This window comes from Ovis aries, chromosome 1 (assembly GCF_016772045.2).
Source record: "Ovis aries strain OAR_USU_Benz2616 breed Rambouillet chromosome 1, ARS-UI_Ramb_v3.0, whole genome shotgun sequence".
NCBI lineage: Eukaryota > Metazoa > Chordata > Mammalia > Artiodactyla > Bovidae > Ovis > Ovis aries.
Window position 1 is genome coordinate 29459953 of NC_056054.1, and position 22208 is coordinate 29482160.

Genomic DNA, 22208 nt, shown 5'->3' on the forward strand with positions numbered 1-22208 from the left:
GGATCACTCTTTTCTATGTATCCCCAGTAGCCAAGAAAATTTTTATAGAACTTAGTTTGTGTGACAGAAGTGATAATCAACATTTTGATTTGTTTTCTGAATATAATTTATAATACTGAATATGCCTTTACAAATTATATATGTATCCCACCACCCAGGGGGTGGTGGTTGGGGCCTGGCTCTCCAGACAAGAATAATCTGTGAAAGACATAGATACAATGGACTATATTTTAAAAGTATGTAACTGTAAAAAAAAGAAAAATCCATGATTTATTAGTTTTTTGTTACGTGATCCAACTATTTTGAACACTATAAAATTCTCTATATGGTTTCATGACACAGATAAAATACACCTTATATTGGTTAGCCAGATTGGTTAAAATTCCAGACAATCTCCTATTGTCTGAAGGGTTGGTTCTCTATGGAACACTCAGCACCTGTCTTATGTTCCCAATTTCATACAACACTATGCCAATACCTGAGCACTGAGGTACTCTGTCACATGATAAGATGAATAATTACCAAGCATTTCCTTTTCTGCCCCACAGAGTGAAAGAAGGGTCTTGATGAGCCGTAAGTGTCCTGCCAATAAGATGTTGTCTGCTTCACTGGTCTCACATTCAGCTGTACGATTGGGTTCAAAGTTATCCAGCCAGGTAATCTCATCTTCAAGCATGGTAGCTGGGCTGATTCTTAATTGCTCCATTTCTGAAGCTAAGATAGAAAAACAAGACAAAAGAAAAAACACCCCATTTTTGAAGAAAGAAGAATTTCTTTTCATAGAGTCAAAATCCTGAATTAAAATAATCAAGCAGAGACAAGTCTCAATCTTCCATCTCACAGATTAAAGAAATCATCACTGATGAACAGCAACTGCCCAGGGGACTACGAAGGCTCACACATGTCTGTTCCTTTCCTGCCTCCTCCTCTCAGTCACAGATCAAACGGCCCTGAGTGCATCCTCTGTGGGTCATGGTGCTCATGCTGGGATACAAGCTGAAGGGGACAATCCTTGTTCTAAAGAAGCTCCTGTTTGGTGGGTGTGAGCAGATGTCTCAGGCAAGGAATCTTCCAGAGCAGGAAGTGCTCAGTCAAGGGATGAGAGGAAAGCCAGTGGTCTCGGAGTGTTGCCTATACCTAGGGAATGGTGAGCTCTGCGGAGAAGAGAGAGGTCCACAGCAGGTGGCAGGATCCAGGCTTCCAGACAATGAGCCAGCCTTGAGAGAACTACTCCGCTCTTTTGAATTTAGTATTTTGTTTTCCCCTCCAAATAAGGATTGAAAATAAAATTCCATAGTGGAAGCTGGGACTAGCAGGGAGAGCAGGAGTGATCAAACTCTCTTGCCGGTGCACTGGGGCCACAGGCACGCAGGGCCCCGTGGGGTGAGATGGAAAGATACTTCAGGGGACATTCTGTCCTGGTTTGCCCATTCACAACTGGGGCTAGCACCTACACTGCAGAGTGCCGTGTGCAAAGGGCCTAGGATACGCACTGGCATACAGACAATACTCCAGAAATGGCAAAGACTGCTCATTTCAAAACATATTCCCACTCTGCCCTCAGTATCAATGAAGGGATCTTGGATCCCTTACTCGATGGCTCAAAGGCACAGAAAAGGCCTCCACTAATAACCTGTTCATGCATTCTGAGGATGTACGTGTCCAGCCAATTCATGAGTCCAGTTCTCAAGCAGCAAAACAGAGTACCCTCTGTAAGCCCAAGCCACAGAGCAAGCCTTTTCGGGCTGCTGCCTAATCCCACACTGGAAGCCTGGTTGGAATATGCAGGGCCAGGCTATATGGACATGCAGTCCGTTCACTTCTCTAGACAGTATAGGTCGTATTCCTGAATTAAGACACAGACGGTATCATCTCAGGTTCCAACAAAACCAAAGTCACCACAGTGCGCAGAGTACTCTGTCCTCAGCCTCTGAGGGGCACTCATGAAACCCAGGATGGTGTCTGCTTTAAAGATGCTGCTGAGGTTTCCTAGTCGCTCTCCCTTTGTGTGTCCGTTATCTGAAGACCTTTGTGTTAAGTTTCTTTTAGGTTCTTGTTTCTTTTGAGAAACCATTCTGTTTCTTCCTCTAGGGTATTGAGAACAACCGAAGAAATGTGATTCCCCTTTTACCTTTGTCCTCCAGGAACCTCACAACCTAATTCTGCATATACACAAGGTATTTTTTAACCTCCTGGGCTTGACATTCTTTTCCAATCAATGCTTTTGTTGATCCTGAATTTCATTTTATTTATATTTATTTATTATAAATCTTCCTTATAAGCTTTGTGTAAAGGGTAGGAAATAAAATTAACCAACTCTTGATTGGAACAACTAAAATTCAGAGCATTCCAACGTGTATTTGCATTATGTAAGAGTAAGTACAGATGATTAAAAGCTAAACACTCTAAAAACAGTGTTTCTAACAATGATATTGCAAGTCACCTAACACTAAACAATTACTTGACTTTCATCACTCACTTCTATTACTATCAACATATCACAACAGAGCTTCCTTCTTTCCTTCAAACCTTCCAAATTGTCAGAATTGACTGTAATGGAGAGAAAGACTCTTCCTAACAATTCTGTATCAGCGTGATTAAAATATGAGCCTTTGACAATTTTTAATATCAACAAATCTCAATAAGTTAATGGTTGGACATATTATAGAGAAGAGCTAATTAGTACACGGGGTTACATACTATTGTAAAATATTTTCCAGAGAGTAAAATTCAACTTCAAACAATAATCATAAAGCTGTTTATAGCTCAGATATATTAAGCCAGATTTAGGAATGTCTGTTCGGCTCTCTTTTCCAGTTCTTCTCAACCCCTTCCCTGACATGAATCAGTTAGACATCTACTTACTTGTCAGATCATCTAATAACTGGCACCTCAGATCAAAATACTCCATGCACTGGGATAACAGTCTAAAAAATAGATAGATGTGAATTATTAAAGAGAGGCTGATTTGAAAATAAAAAAAATTACTTGTAAGAATAAGTTAATGAAACAGATGAATAAGATAATTTTCCTAAGCATAAAATAACTACATTAATTCAACTTAAGTATTTCAGCAAGACACACACTAGTGACTTTACTTAAGCAGATATAATACAGGAATAATAGTGTAAAGAGAAGAAACTTACTAAATCCATCACATTCTGTAATGATGCACACACTGCCTGCACACGTAATCTGCTGGTTACACTCACTGTTCAAATAGTAACTGACACACGCTAGCGCCTACTGCATGCTTGGAGCTGTCTGGGGACCAATGACCACGAATCAGTGGAGACAGATGACAGATGAAAAATACACACATGTCAACTGGTGGTGAGAGCCAAGAGGCAAAACACAGCGGACAAAAGAAGAAAGAGAGAGCCAAGAGGCCAAACGCAGTGGACGAAAGAAGAGAGAGAGAGCCAAGAGGCAAAATAAAGCGGATCCAAGAAGAACGAGAAAGCCAAGAGGCAAAATGCAATGGAGGAAAGAAGAAAGAGAAAGCCAAGAGGCAAAATGCAATGGAGGAAAGAAGAAAGAGAAAGCCAAGAGGCAAAATGCAGTGGACGAAAGAAGAAAGAGAAGGGTAAGTTCTTTTTCCTAAGATGATCAATGGAGCTTTTTTGGGGCAGTTACAGTAATGAAGAGCACAGGTTTACATTTTAGAGTAGGGTGGGCCTTACTTTTACTCCTGGCTCCACTACTTATGGCTCAGACAGTAAAGAATCTGCCAGCAGTGAGAGAGACCTGGATTTGATCCCCTGGAGAAGGGAATGGCTACCAACTCCAGTATTCTTGACTGGAGAATTCCATGGACAGAGGAGTCTTGTGGGCTACAGTCCATAGGGTCGCTGAGTGACTAACACCTTCATTTTCCACTACTTAATAGTTGGGTGTCCAGGGATGATGTATTTCAGTTTTCTTAGTTTCCTGATTTCTATATGCTTACCAGAGTATTAGAAACAGACGTGCACACATATATACAAACAGAAAGGGCTCAAGAATGCACTAATGATGACACTGCAAATGAACCAAGAATCATGATTATGAACAAAGTGAGGATAATAACACTGCCAAACTCATTTGGCTGCTGTGAAGATTAAATGATAAATATATGCAAAGAACTTAGCATACTGTGAGGCACATAATCACCCCATAACTGCCATTAACATCATTACTATACCTTATACTTAAGCACAACAGCTTATTACTTGGAAATGGCTTACACATTTCAACTACAGATTCATTGAGCTTACTAGTTAAGAAAAGGGTCATCTGATTTTAGAAAACTTTTAACTAGGAAAAACTGGAACACTAAAGTAAAAAATGTACAAGCACACACAAAAAAGAAGTTTCTATAACTTTTTAATCCACGTCTTTGTCAGGGAAAAATCATTCTCTGAAATTTGGCTTTATACTATTAAGAAGAATTACTTTTCATTACAGCGACTGAACTGAACTGAACAGAAATATACAACTAATATCTAACTTAGGTTAAATGGGGTCAGCTGTAACAAAACTCTAAATTTTAGTTAACTTTTTAACTTTAAAGTCACTCAAAATTATCTTGTCTCAGCAACTGAAATTCTAATTTCTTCCTTATTTATAAATTTATAAAGTTAAAATAGGTTAAATGCTTCAAAACAATATTTGAGACTTAGATATGTGGGTCAGGAATCTCCACATATGAGAGATTATAAGAGATTATAAGATTGTACTATGAGCAACTATATACCAACGAACTGGATAACCTAGATGAATGGAAAATCCTTAGAAGCATAACACTTCAGAAGACTGAATGAGGTAGAAACAGTGATTGTACACTATCACTAACAAGAACACTGAATCAATCAAAAATCTATCAACAAAGAAAATTCTTGGACCAAACGGCTGCACTGGTAAATTCCATCCAACATTTAAAGAAGAATCAACACCAACCCTTCTCAAACTTTTCCCAAAAAATTGAAGAGGAAGGAACACTTCCTAGCAAATCTAATTTGGCAGTAACATTAAAGAATTAAACACCATGAACAACTGAGACTAACATCTGGAATGCAAGGATGGTTCAAGATACAAAAACCTATCAATGAATATCCTACATTAACAGAATGAAGGGGAAAAAAACCCACATGATTACCTCAATTAACACAGAAAAAATGACAAAATTTAATGCCATTTCATGCTACAATCATTAGACAAAGAAGGAGCATAAGAATGAGAGAAAATAAATGCAATTCATGTATGCAATAAGGGATTAATATTCAGAATACATAAAGAACAACTAAAAATGGAAAACCTAACTTAAAAATAACAAAAAGACTTGAACAGACATTTCTCCAAAGAAAATATACAAATGGCCAATAAGCACATGATGAGATACGGAAAATCACTGACCACTGGTGACATGCAAATGAAAACCCCAAGCTGCCACTTCACACTCAGGGTGGTTATTATCAAAAGCAAACAGCAAACAAGTGTCAGGAAGAGTGTGGAGAATTTGGACTTTTATACATGGCTGGTGGGAGAGGAAAATGGTGTAGCTACTGTGGAAACGATGTGGTGGCTCCTCAAAAACATCACACCGGGACTATTACAGGACCCGGCAATTCTACTGCTGGGCATATATACACAAGAACCAAAAGCAGGACTCAAGGTGGTATCCAGAGACTCATGGTTGATAGTAGCAATAATTATACTAGCTAAAAGATGAAACCAAAAGTCTACCTATGGGTGAATAACTCCAGAAAGAACGAAGGGATGGAGCCAAAGCAAAAACAGCACCCAGCTGTGGATTGACTGGTGTTAGAAGCAAGGTCCGATGCTGTAAAGAGCAATATTGCATAGGAACCTGGAATGTTAGGTCCGTGAATCAAGGCAAATTGCAAGTGGTGAAACAGGAGATGGCAAGAGTGAACATCGACATTCTAGGAATCAATGAACTAAAATGGAATGGAATGGGTGACTTTAACTCAGATGACCATTATATCTATTACTATGGGCGGGAATCCCTTAGAAGAAATGGAGTAGCCATCATAGTCAACAAAAAAGTCCGAAATGCAGTACTTGGATGCAATCTTAAAAGCAACAGAATGATCTGTTTGTTTCCAAGGCAAACCATTCAATATCATGGTAATCCAAGTCCATGCCCCAACCAGTAATGCTGAAGAAGCTGAAGCTGAATGGTTCTATGGAGACCTACAAGACCTTCTGAGAGTCATATCCTAGGCAGGTTGATAAGAAGTCTAGGGGTCCCCAAGGAGAAAGGGGTCTGGAATTCTCAAGGAGGAAGAAAGGACAAACTTTTTTTTCCCCCTCTACATTCCTTCAGTTCAGTCGCTCAGTTGTGTCTGACTCTGCGACCCCATGAATCGCAGCACGCCAGGCCTCCCTGTCCATCATCATCTCCCGGAGTTCACTCAGACTCACGTCCATCAAGTCCGTGATGCCATCCAGCCATCTCATCCTCTGTCGTCCCCTTCTCCTCCTGCCCCCAATCCCTCCCAGCATCACAGTCTTTTCCAATGAGTCAACTCTTCATATGAGGTGGCCAAAGTACTGGAGTTTCAGCTTTAGCATCATTCCTTCCAAAGAAATCCCAGGGTTGATCTCCTTCAGAATGGACTGGTTGGATCTCCTTGCAGTCCAAGGGACCCTCAAGAGTCTTCTCCAACACCACAGTTCAAACGCATCAATTCTTTGGCGCTCAGCCTTCTTCACAGTCCAACTCTCACATCCATACATGACCACTGGAAAAACCATAACCTTGACTAGACGGACCTTAGTCGGCTAAGTAATGTCTCTGCTTTTTAATATACTATCTAGGTTGGTCATAACTTTTCTTCCAAGGAGTAAGCATCTCTTAATTTCATGGCTGCAATCACCATCTGCAGTGATTTTGGAGCCCAAAAAAATAAAGTGCGACACTGTTTCTACTATTTCCCCATCTATTTCCCATGAAATGATGGGACCAGATGCCATATCTTTGTTTTCTGAATGTTGAGCTTTAAGCCAACTTTTTCACTCTTGTCTTTCACTTTCATCAAGAGGCTTTTAGCTCCTCTTCACTTTCTGCTATAACGGTGGTATCATCTGCATATCTGAGGTTATTGATATTTCTCCTGGCAATCTTGATTCCAGCTTGTGTTTCTTCCAGTCCAGCATTTCTCATGATGTACTCTGCATAGAAGTTAAATAAGCAGACGTACTCCTTTTCCTTAGGATTATATAAAAATAATGTATCCTGCTTGAGGACAGTCTCTGGATTAAACCTTCTGGCTAATCCTGTTATCTTAAAACGTAAATTATGGGAGTAGGTCTGGTGAGGTCTTCACACCCTCCAGACATTCTTTTGATTCACTGGAGAGTATATAACTCCACTGCTAACACTAGCAAGGGGGTACTCTTTCTGCCCCCTTCTGATGCCTATGTCAGAAGCTTTCTCTATCTCCCTTATACTTTAATAAAACTTTATTACACAGAAGCTCTGAGTGATCAGGCCTCGTCTCTCGCCCTGAATAGAATTCTTCTCCTCCAGAGGCCAAGAATCCCAGTGTCTTTTCGTGGTTCAGCAACAACCTTTCATCTTGAGGGCTTGTCCGGGATTCTTTAGGACAAGGTAAGGATGCTTGGAGCTCTAGTTCTTTCTTCTCCTAGTGAACACGTTTTCTGCTGTACTTTACTAACTCTATGGTGTGCTTGCGTGAATGAAATAAACGCCCTGCGTGAAGCAAGTGAGGAGCCCAGCTCTGCGATTCCATGGTGACCTCATTTGGCTTATGGTAGAAATCTGTTGGAGGTTTATACCGACCTGCCAATGACCAGAAATGGGCAAAGCATGTGGACCGAACTCTCCTTTCTCAGTTAAACTTTTCAGTCTCTTTGACCATTTCATAACTCCTTGGAAATTAGAAAAGTGAAAGAAAGTGAAGTCGCTCAGTTGTGTCCGACTCTATGCGACCCCATGGACTGTAGCCTACCAGGCTCCTCCATCCATGGGATTTTCCAGGCAGGAGTACTGGAGTAGGTTGCCATTTCCTTCTCTAGGGGATCTTCCCAACCAGGGGATAGAACCCAGGTCTCCCACATTGCAGGCGGATTTTTTAACCAGCTGAGCCACAAGGGAAGCCCAGAAAGGAAATGAGAGGCATGAACCTAATCTGTCAGATCATAGACTTTCAAGGGACTTGTGATCTATGCTGTTACTGTGTACTACAACTTGGGTCCCAAATTTGGATTGGTAGTCAGGAAGTGCCTAGCCTCGCTAGGAACTGAAAGTTTGGAAGTTAGATGGGAGTTTTAGCCACAAGAGCATCTCTGAGGTTAAAGGTTACTCAGATTGGAACTACAATGGGTTTTTTTCCTTTGGTAACGCTGGCTCTTAGTGGACCAGAAGAGGCTCTTATACTGGTGTGGAGACGCTTGGAAGGAACATCTGTTTTATGTTTGTATCGGCCTTATCGTGGTCAGGAATATACTCAGGGTTGTGCACAGGCACTCAGGTGATGAGAATGTTTCCCCCAGCAGTCTCAGCCTGGGAGGCATTCTGGAGGGTTACTCTGATTGGACCCCAGGTGGCATCAGAGGCAAGCAAGGTTTTAATGGTGAGGAGCTGGATGTCAGTCAGGGATGCCATCAGGTCTACCCCTGATGCATGCCTACCCCGTCTCGGTGGTAGAACTGGGAGGGACGAGTATGTCGTCTGTGTCAGTAAGGGACAGACTAAGTCTGACCAGGAAAGAAAAGCTTTGGTGCAAAGTCTGTCTACATCCCCATCTGCAGCAGGGAGGGACGCCTCTGGTAGAAAGAGCGCTGGTCACTTTCTTCTCTCTTACAGATAGGAGCTAACAATTCTAGCTGTACTCCTTTGAACTGTATCCTGAAAAACTGGGATAGATTTGATCCCCAGGGCTTAAAGAAGACACACCTGGTCTTCCTATATGATACTGCATGGCCGCAGTACCCACTGGAGGACGGTAAACGGTGGCCGGTTGGAGGCTCTCTTAAGCATAATACTGTTTTACAATTATACTGGTTCTGTAGAAAACAAGGGAAATGGGTAGAAGTAGCATATGTGCTGCCCTTTTTCTCTCTGAAAAATATGCCAGACTTATGTCCTAAGGGTACAGATTTGGGTGTGACTCCTTCAGCTCCCTCCTGTCCTCCTACTTTGCTAGATGAGATGGAGGACAGGAGACAAAGAGATAAAGAAAAGCAGGTTTCTCCAATCTATCCCTGGGATCCATATGTGCAGAGCAGCCAGAGAGACTGAGGAACAGCCACACAGGCTGCTGCCTCTTCATGAAGCACCCACCAGGAGAAATAATCAGTCTATGAGAGTTAATAAGCCTTTTTCTTATCAAGAAATACAAAGAATCAAGGAGGCTCTTGGAGACTATTTAGAGGACCCCCAAAAAATATATTAGAGCTTTTAAAGGTGTTACTCTGCTTTATGATCTTACTTGGAAGGATGTGATGTAGATCTTGGGACAAACGCTGACTCCCGACTCAAAGACTCGCGTTTTGGGAAAAGCGGTTGCTTATGGAGATGAATGGCTTGGTAATGAATCAGTAGGGAAGAGGCAAGACAGAATAACTGCCCTGCCCACTGGGAATCAGGTGGTCCCAACTACAGAACCAGAATGGGACTACAACACAGCTAAAGGAAGATGGGATCAGAGTGATTTTCTCAGATGTATTCTTGAAGGACTCAGGCACTCACGTGCTAAGCCTTTAAACTATGGCAAATTGGCAAACACAGAACAGAAGGAGAAGGAAGCTCCTGGTATCTTCCTAGATAGACTGAGAGAAGCCCTTTGCAGATTCACTGAGATTGATCCCGAAAGTGAAGAGGGAGAAGTGACCTTAAAGGATAGATTTCTCACTCAGTCAGCTCCAGATATCTGCTGTAAGCTATTAAAATGGGAGTATGGACCAAAAAGTTGGCTTAAAGCTCAATACTCAGAAAACTAAGATCATGGCATCTGGTCCCATCACTTCATGGGAAATAGATGGGGAAACAGTGGAAACAGTGTCAGACTTTATTTTTTTGGGCTCCAAAATCACTGCAGATGGTGACTGCAGCCATGAAATTAAAAGACGCTTGTTCCTTGGCAGGAAAGTTATGACCAACCTAGATAACATATTAAAAAACAGATATTACTTTGCCAACAAAGGCTGGTCCAGTCAAGGCTATGGTTTTCCAGTGGTCATGTATGGATGTGAGAGTTGGACTGTGAAGAAAGCTGAGCGCTGAAGAATGGATGCTTTTGAACTGTGGTATTGGAGAAGACTCTTGAGAGTCCCTTGGACTGCAAGGAGATCCAACCAGTCCATCCTAAAGGAGACCAGTCCTGGGTGTTCTTTGGAAGGACTGATGCTGAGGCTGAAACTCCAGGACTTTGGCCACCTCATGAGAAGAGTTGACTCACTGGAAAAGACCCTAATGCTGGGAGGGACTGGGGGCAGGAGGAGAAGGGGACAAGAGAGGATGAGACGGCTGGATGGCATCACCAACTCAATGCACATGGATTTGGGTGGACTCTGGGAGTTGGTGATGAACAGGGAGGCCTGGCATGCTGTGATTCATGGGGTTGCAAAGAGTTGGACATGACTGAGCGACTGAACTGATGGACCAAATCAGTCTTTAGATAATCTGTTACAACTGGCTCAGACAGTCTATTGTGGTAGGGAATATGAGGAAAAGAAAGAAAGGCAGAAAAAGAGAAAGGAACAGGCGGAAGCCCTTGCAATGGCTATGAGAACCGTTCTTAAACAGCCTGAGAAAAACTCTCAGAGGGACCCAGGTGGAAAGGAGGGGCACCTCAAACCGAATTGCCCTCAGGCATCTAAGCCTCCCCCAGTTCCCTGTCCGGTCTGCAAAGGACCACACTGGAAGAGAGACTGCCCCCAGAGGCATAGGTCTCAGGGGTCGGACTCTCAAGACAAATAGGACTGAAGGTGCCCGGGGGTCCCCACACAAGCTCCCATCCTAAATACACCTGAGGAACCCTGGGTATTAATAACTGGGGGGCCAATCCATCAATTTCCTTTTAGATACTGGGGCAACTTACTCGGTGCTTACTGAAGCCCCTGGCCCACTTTCTTCCTTATCAGCTTCTGTAATGTGACTGTCTGGATGAGCCAAAAGGAATTACTTCAGTGTTTCTGTAAGTTGTGACTGGGATTCTGTGCTATTTTCACACAAGTTTCTGATTGTGCCAGAGTCTCCCTCACCCCTTTTGGGGAGGGATATACTGAGCAAGGTCCATGCCTCTGTTTTCATGAATATGGAGCCCTCCATTTCTCTCCCTTTAATTGAACAAAAGGTAAACCCTAGAGTATGGGCTGATGGAAAATCTGTGGGTTGAGCACAAAATGCTATTCTGTCAAGCTCAAAGACCCACACTTATTTCCACATAAGAAGCAGTAGGCACTGAAACCTGAGGTTAAGGAAGGGTTAAAACCCATCATCGAAAATTTAAAAGGAGCAGGGACTATTAATCCCCTGTAACAGTCCATGCAACACTCCTGTTTTAGGTATAAAGAAATCAAATGGTAAATGGAGACTAGTTCAAGATTCACGAATAATAAACGAGGCTGGAGTTCCTTTACACCCAGTGCTGCCTAATCCTTACACTCTATTGTCTGAAATTCCTGAACGAGCCAAATATTTCTCAGTAATTGATTTAAAAGATGCTTTCTACCCCACTCCAGTACTCCTGCCTGGAGAATCCCATGGAGGGAGGAGCCTGGTAGGCTACAGTCCATGGGGCAGCAAAGAGTCGGACACGACTGAGGGACTTCACTTTCACTTTCGGCGGAGGAAAGTCAATTTCTCTTTGCCTTTGAGGACCCTATGCAGCCAGCTTCTCAGTTAACCTGGACAGTTTTGCCCCAGGGATTTCGTGACAGTCCTCACTTATTTGGACAAAGTTTGTCATGGGATCTACAAAACTTTAATAGCTCCGAAGCAGTAGCGTTACAATATGTAGATGATACTTTGCTCTGTGCTGAGACAGAGGAAGCTTGTTCATGAGCCTCAGAAGACTTCTTAAACTTTCTGGCAGGCTGCGGTTACAAGGCATCAAGAGAAAAGGCTCAGCTTTGTCAACAATCAGTTAGATATCTGGGCCTAATCATATCAGAAGGGACTAGGCCATAGGCCCCGAGAAAATTAAACCTATACTAAATCATCCCCTACCTATGACAACTGAGAGGATTTTGGGGAATCACAGGCTACTGTTGCATTTTGATTCTGGGTTATGGGGAACTTGCCCGGCCTTTATATAAACTTATAGCTAAAACTCAGCAGGCCCAAACTGACAAACTGCTTTGGTCTCCAGATACTCAAAAGGCTTTTAAGGTTCTTCAGACTGCTATCCTGCAAGCTCCCGCTCTGAGCTTGCTCACAGGGTCAGAATTTAATTTTTTTGTTATTGAAAGAAAAGGTATGGGCTTGGGAGTTTTGACACAACCCCGAGGGCCTCACCAGCAACCTATTGCTTATCTAAGCAGAGAATTGGATGTAATTTCACGTGGGTGGCCCCACTGCCTAAGAGTAATTGGGGCAGCGGCTTTATTAGCACCTGAAGCTTTAAAAATAATTAATGGACGAAACCTTACTGTACTGACTTCTCATGATGTGAGTGGAATCTTAAATTCTAAGGTTAATATTTGGATGACAGACAGTAGGCTTCTTAAATATCAGTCACTGTTGTTAGAAGGACCAGTAGCTAAGCTTAAAGTCTGTGGAAATTTAAATCCTGCCACTTTCCTTCCTGAGAAGGAAAATAAAACACCTGATCATGATTGTTCCGAATTCCTAACTTCAAACTATGCAGCTTGGGAAGAACTAATGGATACCCCATTAGACAATCCTGACACGGAAATATTTACAGATGGCAGTTCTTTTGTTCGGGATGGAAAGCGTAAAGCAGGTTACGCAGTGGTGACTGCTGAAGAGGTTTTAGAAGCAAAATCTCTCCCCCAGAGAAACAGTGCTCAGTTAGCAGAGCTTGTGGCTCTGACCTGAGCTCTAGAGTTAAGCAAAGGGCAGCGGATAAACATCTACACTGATTCTAAGTATGCTTATTTGACTTTACATGCTCATGCTGCAATATGGAAAGAAAGACAGTTTAAAACAGCAACAGGAGCACCTATTAAACATTTCAGAGAGATCAGATCGAGAGACTTTTAACTGCTGTATATTGTCCTAAAGAAGTAGTTGTTATGCATTGCAAAGGACACAACAGAGATGGGAGTAAAGTAGCTGAAGGTAATCAGCTGGCTGACTGTCAAGCCAGAAAAGTGGCACTTTACGAAACCCCTTCACAGACGCCTTTGATCTATACTGAGGAAGAATTAGAAAGATATGAGAAAAGAGGAGCAAAGATTACTGATAAAGGGTGGTTACAGTCAGAAGATGGACGATTACTAATTCCTGAAAATGCTCAATGGAAAATTCTTAAGGGTTTATAGCAGAGTTTTCATTTGGGTGCAGAGAGTACTTACGAGATGGCTTCTCGTTTGCTTGAAGGTAAAAATGTAATAAAAGCTTTAAAGATTATCACAAGGTGTGAGGTTTATCAGAAAAATAACCCAAAGACTGAAAGGCTAGCAAAATCTGGACTGCAACGAAGTGGAAAGTATCCTGGAGAGGACTGGGAAATTGATTTTACTCATATGCCAAAAGCTAATGAATACTCTTGCTTACAAGTTTGGGTAGATACTTTTACTGGATGGATTGAGGCTTTTCCCTGTCATAGTGAACAGGCTAAGGAGGTTATAAAGATTTTAATCCATGAAATTATCCCCAGGTTTGGGCTACCACAGAGCCTTCAGAGTGACAATGACTCCGCCTTTAAAGCTGCTGTAACTCAGCAGGTGTCTAAGGCTCTAGGAATAGAATATCACTTAGACTGCTCCTGGAGACCCCAATCCTCAGCAAAGGTTGAAAAAGCTAATGACATTATCAAAAGACATCTGCGCAAATTAACTCGAGACGCAGGACAATTGGATTAAAGTCCTACCCATAGCTTTAATGAGGGCTCAAACTGCCCCCAGAAAGGAGGGACTGTCCCCCTTTGAATGTATTTATAGAAGGCCTTTCTTACGCAAAGACATTGTTATAGACCCTGAAGCCTTGGAATTGCTCTCAGCTTTTCAACAGGCATTAACAGAACTCTGGGAGATGACTCCTGACCCAGCCTCTGAGTCAAGCAAGCCTATATTTGAGCCAGGAACCAAGGTCCTCATAAAAACATTGGGATCTGGCGGCCCATCCCTCGAGCCCCTCTGGGAACGCCCTTACCAGGTTATTCTTTCTTCTCCCATAGCTGTCAAAGTGCCAGGAATTGATCTGTGGGTACATCACACTTGAGTTAAGAGGTGGTACCCTGACCAGAACTAAGTGACTTCATTTTATGTCTTTATTTTCTATGCTCTGACTTTGTACTTTTCAGATGAGCCTGATAATCTACGTGAGCCTACTTATGCTGACTCCAAAAGTCCTGAGTGTGCCGTTCGATCCTCAAGACAATGCCTTCCTGTCCTGGGCTCATTCCTATGCTGAATTCCACAATCAGTCTAACTGCTGGGTCTGTGGAGCATTTCCCTCTTCATCAGTGGAAGACTTCCTGTGGTGGACACCTCTTCAAAGAAAAGACTTTCTCCAAGTCTGCAAATACCTTCAACAACAACCGCACGTGATGCCTCTTCTTAAACTGATACCATCTAACAATCCTAAGATGGACTGATGCAACTATGGACATAATATGACTTTTAATTTTAACTTGCTTTGATGACTATTTTGGCTTGTGTCTGGAACTGCGTAAGTGGATTTGTTTCTAATTGCGTGAAGGCTTTTAAGTTACAAATGGTTGTCCAAGCTCCTACGAGTGCCACAGCCTCCTCCAACTATTACTTGGGGCCCCTGGATCAGAGACTCTCAATACGAGGGTTAGGAGAATATGTTGCCTCAACAATTTAGTGACCATGCCCCTAAACATCAGGAAGTGGTTATGGAATGAAAATGATGCCCCTTTCCTTCGGCAACATAATTCTCTTAAAAGAAAAGGGGGGAATGAAAGAGTCATTTCCTAGGCAGGTTGATAAGAAGACTAAGGGTCCCCAGGAGAGAGAGGTCTGGAATTCTCAAGGAGGAAGAAAGGAGAATATTTTTTTTTCCTCTACATTCCTTAGGATTATATAACAATAATGTATCCTGCTTGAGGACAGTCTCTGGATTAAACCTTCTGGCTAATCCTGTTATCTTAAGATGTAAATTATGGGAGTAGGTCTGGTGAGGTCTTTACAACATCCAGACATTCTTTTGATTCACTGGAGAGTATATAACGCCACTGCTAACACTAGCAAGGGGGTACTCTTTCTGCCCCCTTCTGATGCCTATGTCAGAAGCTTTCTCTGTCTCTTCATACTTTAATAAAACTTTATTACACAGAAGCTCTGAGTGATCAAGCCTCGTCTCTGGCCCCGGATTGAATTCTCCTTCAGAGGCCAAGAATCCCGGCATCTTTTCATGGTTCAGCAACAACCTTTCACTTGTAGAACTAACACCCAAAAAAGATGTTCCTTTCATTATAGGGGACTGGAATGCAAAAGTAGGAAGTCAAGAAACACCTGGAGTAATAGGGCAATTTGGCCTTGGAGTAAGGAATGAAACAGGGCAAAGGCTAATAGTCTTTTGCCAAGAGAACGCACTGGTCATAGCAAACACCCTCTTCCAACAACACAAGAGAAGACTCTACACATGGACATCACCAGATGGCCAACACTGAAATCAGATTGATTATATTCTTTGCAGCCAAAGATGGAGACGCTCTAAACAGTCAGCAAAAACAAGACCAGGAGCTGACTGTGTCTCAGATCATGAACTCCTTATTGCCAAGTTCAAACTAAAATTGAAGAAAGTGGGGAAAACCACTAGACCATTCAGGTATGAACTAAATCAAATCCCTTATGATTATACAGTGGAAGTGAGAAATAGATTTAAGGGACTAGATCTGATAGAGTGCCTGATGAACTATGGACAGAAGTTCATGACACTGTACAGGAGACAGGATCAAGACCATCCCCAAGAAAAAGAAATGCAAAAAAGCAAAATGGCTGTCTGAGGAGGCCTTACAAATAGCTGTGAAAAGAAGAGAAGCGAAAAGCAAAGGAGAAAAGGAATGATATACCCATTTGAATGCAGAGTTCCAAAAAAATAGCAAGTAGCGATAAGAAAGCCTTCCTCAGTGATCAGTGCAAAGAAATAGAGGAAAACAACAGAATGGGAAAGACTAGAGATCTCTTTAAGAAAATTAGAGATACCAAGGGAACATTTCATACAAAGATGGGCTCAATAAAGGACATAAATGGTATGGACCTTACAGAAGCAGAAGATATTAAGAAGAGGTGGCAAGAATACACAGAAGAACTGTACAAAAAAGATTGTCATGACCCAGACAATCACGAAGGTGTGATCATTCACCTAGAGCCAGACATCCTGGAATGTGAAGTCAAGTGGGCTTTACAAAGCATCACTATGAACAAAGCTAGTAGAGGTGATGGAATTCCAATTGAACTATTTTAAATTCTAAAATATGATGCTGTCAAAGTGCTGCACTTAATATATCAGCAAATTTTGAAAACTCAGCAGTGGTCAAAGGACCAGAAAAGGTCAGTTTTCATTCCAATCCCAAAGAAAGCCAATGCCAAAGAATGCTCAAACTACTGCACAATTGCACTCATCTCACATGCTAGTAAAGTAATGCTCAAAATTCTCCAAGCCAGGCTTCAGCAATACATGAACCGTGAACTTCCAGATGTTCAAACTGGTTTTAGAAAATGCAGAGGAACCAGAGATCAAATTGCCAACATCCGCTGGATCATTGAAAAGCAAGAGAGTTCCAGAAAAAACATCTATTTCTGCTTTACTGACTACGCCAAAGCCTTTGACTGTGTCGATCACAATAAACTGTGGAAAATTCTGAAAGAGATGGGAATACCAGACCACCTGACCTGCCTCTTGAGAAAGTGGAAACAGTGGCTGACTTTACTTTTTTGGGCTACAAAATCAGTGCAGATGGTGACTGCAGCCATGAAATTAAAAGATACTTACTCCTTGGAAGAGAAGTTAAGACCAACCTAGACAGCATATTAAAAAGCAGAGACATTACTTTGCCAACAAAGGTCCATCTAATCAAGGCTATGGTTTTTCCAGTAGTCATGTATGGATGTGAGAGTTGGACTATAAAGAAAGTTGAGCACCGAAGAATTGATGCTTTTGAACTGTGGTGTTGGAGAAGACTCCTCAGAATCCCCTGGACTGCAAGGAGACTGGGTGTTCATTGGAAGGACTGATGTTGAACCTGAGACTCCAATACTTTGGCCACCTGATGCAAAGAGCTGATTCATTTGAAAAGACCCTGATGCTGGGAAAGATTAAGGGCACGAGGAGAAGGGGATGACAGAGAATGAGATGGTTGGGTGGCATCACCGACTCAATGGACTTTAGTTTGGGTAAACTCTGGGAGTTGGTGATGGACAGGGAGGCCTGGCGTGCTGCAAATCATGGGGTCGCAGAGAGTCGGACACAACTGAGTGACTGAAGTGAACTGAACTGATGGTGAGTGGATAAAGCAAGTATGATATACACAAAAAGGAATTATCATTCAGTCTTGAATAGAAATGAAACCCTCACTCACATTGTAACATGGATGAACCTTGAAAATATTATGGTAATTGAAATAAGCTAGATAGAAAAGGACAAACACTGTATGGTTTCACTTTTACGAGGTACCTAGAATAGTCAAATTTATAGAGAAAGAAAGTAAATTGGTAGCTGCCGGTGCCTGGAGGGAGGAGGAAAACGAATGAAGTATTATTGTTTAATGGGAGAAGATTTTCAATTTGAGATGATGGAAAAATTCTGGAAACAGACAGTAGTGATGGTTACACAAAAATGTGTATGTACTTAATTTCACTAAGTTACACCCCTAAAACGGATATAATTGTAAATTTTATGATATGTATATTCTACCACAGTAAAAGAAAAAAAAATCTGGCAAAAAAAAAAAATCATCTACAAGATTGTCTCTGAACTTTCTCATCACGTCCTTTGTCCATTTTTCTATTTAGCTGTTGGGCTTTTGTGGTTTATATCTCTTCATATGTATTATCAAAATTAGCTTGCTGTCTGTCACATATATTATAAGTCTATATAGTTAGTCTAACGGACTTTTGACTCAGGTATATTTTTTTTCATAGATATTTCTTGGGGTCAAATTTACCAGTCTTGCGTTTAGTGATTTCTTACTGGGTACAGACTTGCAGTTTAGAATGCTAAAGAGCCTGGCTGCACAACAAGGTGAATACACTGTACAGTTAAAAATGGTTAAAATGTTAAATGTTATGTTATGGATCTTCTTGACCCAGGGATCAAACATGGGTCTCCCACACTGCAGGCAGGTGTTTTTACTACCTGTGCCACCAGGGAAGCCCCTATGTATATTTTACTACACTTAAAAAAAAGACCGAGTTTGGTATTTGGAGTTGTTGTTTAGTCACTCAGTTGGGCCCGACTCTCTGCGGCCCCATGGACTGCAACATGCCAGGCTTCCTTGTCCTTCACTATCTCCCAGAGTTTGCTCAAACTCATGTCCATTGAGCCGGTATTGCCTTCCAATCATCTCATCCTCTGTCGTCCCCTTCTCCTCCTGCCCTCATTCTTGCCCAGCATCAGCATCTTTTCCCATGAACAAGCTCTTCAGATCAAGTGGCCAAAGTATTGGAGTTTTAGCATCAGTCCTGCCAACGAATATTCAGGGTTGATTTTCTTTAGGATTGACTGGTTTGATCTCCTTGCTGTCCAAGGGACTCTCAAAAGTCTTCTCTAACACCACAGTTCAAAAGCGTCAGTTCTTCAGTGCTCAGCCTTCTTTATAGTCCAACTCTCCGTACATGAATACTGGAAAAATCATAGCTTTGACCAGATGGACTTTTGTTGGCAAAGTGATGTCTCTGCTTTTCAATACACTGTCTAGGTTTGCCATAGCTTTTCTTCTAAGGAGTGAGTGTATTTTAATTTCATGGCTGCAATCACCATCCACAGTGATTTTGGAGCCCCAAAATGAAGTCTGTTACTGTTTCCATTGTTTCCCCATCTATTTGCCATGAAGCAATGGGACCAGATGCCATGATCTTAGTTTTTTGAATGCTGAATTTTAAGCCAGCTTTTTCACTCTCCTCTTTCACCTTTATCAAGAGACTCTTTAGATACTCTGTTTTCTGCCATTAGGATGGTGTCATCTGCATATCCAAGGTTATTAATATTTCTCCTGGCAATCTTGATTCCAGCTTAAGCTTCACCCAGCCCAGCATTTCACATGTTGTACTCTGCCACTTCAGCATTCTTGCCTTGAGAACCCCATGAACAGTATGAAAAGGCAAAGAGATACAACACTGAAAGATGAACCCCCCAGAACGGTAGATATCCAATAAGATACTGGAGAAGAACAGAGAAAGAGATCCAGAAGGAATGAAGAGGCTGAGCCGAAGTGGAAGTGACGCCCAATTGTGGATGTGTCTGGTGGTATTTGGAGTAGCTCTAACATTTTTACTAAGGGCTCTAATTTATAAAGCATATACAAAGGAAAATATATACTTATTTCACAAATCTCTGTGGTGTCTTCTAAGCCCCAGAGCAAGGGCTTGCTGGTAAAGTTGAGCTGGAAATGCGGCTTAAACTTGAGGTCAATGTGGGATTTCTGACTTCCCAGCCTGAGCCTACACTGGGGCACCCTTGTAGGCAGGCTTGCCTCAGGAGGTAAGATGGGGCAGGCAGAATGGTTTTATTCAAGTCTCTGAACCTAGACCACAGGCTTCCTTCCATGTCCAGGATGTATAAACCCAAGAAAAAGCTAGAAGGATACCCTAGTACCTCTAGACATGGAGTTATAAAGTATGCTAAAAATGTGATGTACAGATGTGAACTCTTTACACAGTGATCTGGCTCAAATAATGCAGTTTCTCAACCACCAGGTGAGTCTTCTTTTTGAGGAGGGGGACCAGGTAGGGTGGAGGTAGAGGTGGTGGAGAGAAAGAAAGCCTGGTATTGTTTCTTCTAACTCTTTGGTCCTAAATGGGAGGAAAACCTGAAATGCCTTCTTTCAAGGTATACATGCTGGAAGAGAGAAGGAGAGATTCTGTCATCTCAGTCATGCACTGTGGCCTGTAGGGGAGCAGTACACAAATCATTACTCCCTCTCTGTATGACGTGAACGTTTTCATCTTTATTACATACCTCTGATTGACTCCTCGCATGATACTGGTTGGGGACCAGAGAGGCAGCTGAGCAGTAAGAATCACACCCAGCAGAAACTGATTTGGCTTCTGCACATCTGGGTGGGCTGAAGTATCTGTCTGACTCAGAGTATACAGTTGATCGCAGGCCACACGGCGAATCTGAAATCACATTTTTAGTGGCCAAGGATGTACATCAACCAACACACAGACTGCTTAAAAAATGGTTTTCCTCCAAAGTCCATACTCCGAACGATGCTATAAGGGTGTGAGCATGTCGGTCAGTAAAGTTTACATTGAATAAACTAGGGCTAATTTAAATCAAGGGTGGTCTGGGTACTGATTTCCCAAATTATTCTAGTACTGTATTCTACTCAGATAGTAAAAGCATCGGCCTCCAATGCAGGAGACCTGGGTTTGATCCCTGGTTGGGAAGATCCCCTGGAGGAGGGCATGGCAACCCACTCCTGTATTCTTGCCTGGAAAATCCCCATGGACAGAGGAGCCTGGTAGGCTACAGCCCATGGAGCTGCCAAGAGTCAGACATGATGGAGTGTCTAAGCACAGCACATTCTACTCTAATCAGCAGGCTTATAATTTAATGCAAATGAAAATTAGGAAAAAAAAAACAACAACACCTAAAAACCTCTTCTTCATGTGTCTCAGAGTTAATTTCCAAGGTCATGTATGAAAATGAGAATTCTAAGATCTAATGAAAGTTCATGGCTTGAAGTTGGTCTTTCTTGATTTGGGCCAACAAGTTAATGTTTAATGTTGGCTGACATGGCCAGCTATGGATGTTGAACACTGTAAGATTTTGTTTGTTATAAACAAACACAAGTTGATCATAGCACTAGTCTCTTAACTCCTGGTGAAAACCACAGGCAAGGAAGGAAGGTGTGAATCTAACCGGTCACTGTCCTAATGGCCTGCAGCGCGCGCTATGACTCCCCAAGGGGGCTGACACCACTCCATCTACAGCCCCCACACTGCCACAGGCATCCAGGGGCCCAGGCAGAGTAAGGCCAAAGGGGCTTTGTGTAAAGGGACCCTTACCTCAGCACTTGGTGATCCAAGCAGAATGTCAATGATGAAGTCAGCAACACAGGGCAAGTTATAGAAAGAGGCTGATGGTAAGAATAAGGAGATGGGGGCAGGGGAGGAAACTAAGTTAGGAAATGCATTTTCAAAATTTCAGAAGTTTTGAATAATTTCTTACCCTTAACTATTGTAGACATCATCTCTTCTTCCACATAGAATCAAATTCAGCACCTCCATAACTGCCCCCATGAGCACCTAAGGTGCTCGGGAGCAGGACTGTGTCCAAGTAATCTTTGTACCCACACTTTTCCCCACAATCTCTTGTGCTTACTAGTGACAGAACAAATATGTCTTGCTTTGATAAACTATCAATACCTCTGAACTATAAAATGTACTCTACAATAAACTTACAAATGATAAAAAAGCTTGAAGTTATAATTTTTCTCATCCTGATCTGAAAATATTTCTGTAATCAATTATAGGAAACTGAACTAAAAGCATGGCTTATGCTCAACAGTATTTCACAGTGACTTAGCCTTCTCATATATAAGCCTTTAAAAGCAAATCTGACCAAAGTAAATCATTTTTGATACTGTACTGTCAAATTTTTGATACTTAACTGTCCCACAAACATGTAACTTTTTCTATATGTTTATCTTAATATCTTATATGGATCTTCCCTGGTGGCTCAGAGGTTAAAGCATCTGCCTCCAATGTAGGAGACCTGGGTTCGATCCCTGGGTCAGGAAGATTCCCCTGGAGAAGGAAATGGCAACCCACTCCAGTATTCGTGCCTGGAGAATCCCATGGACGGAGAAGCCTGGTAGGCTACAGTCCACGGGGTCGCAGAGTTGGACATGACTGAG

General features: G+C 42.1%; 1 protein-coding gene across 8 annotated transcripts in view; it reads right to left on the minus strand.

Moving 5' to 3' along the window:
- Positions 1–22208, minus strand: part of USP24 (ubiquitin specific peptidase 24) — a 173156-nt gene that overhangs the window by 43832 nt on the left and 107116 nt on the right. For all 8 annotated transcript variants that reach the window (XM_060400190.1, XM_042248568.1, XM_015092007.3 and 5 more), the window contains 4 exons: positions 21358–21428; positions 20303–20463; positions 2866–2927; positions 523–714 (listed from right to left, as the gene is read on the minus strand). In XM_060400190.1, the coding sequence (XP_060256173.1) occupies positions 523–714; positions 2866–2927; positions 20303–20463; positions 21358–21428 (486 nt within the window). The remainder of the gene's footprint in view (positions 1–522; positions 715–2865; positions 2928–20302; positions 20464–21357; positions 21429–22208) is intronic.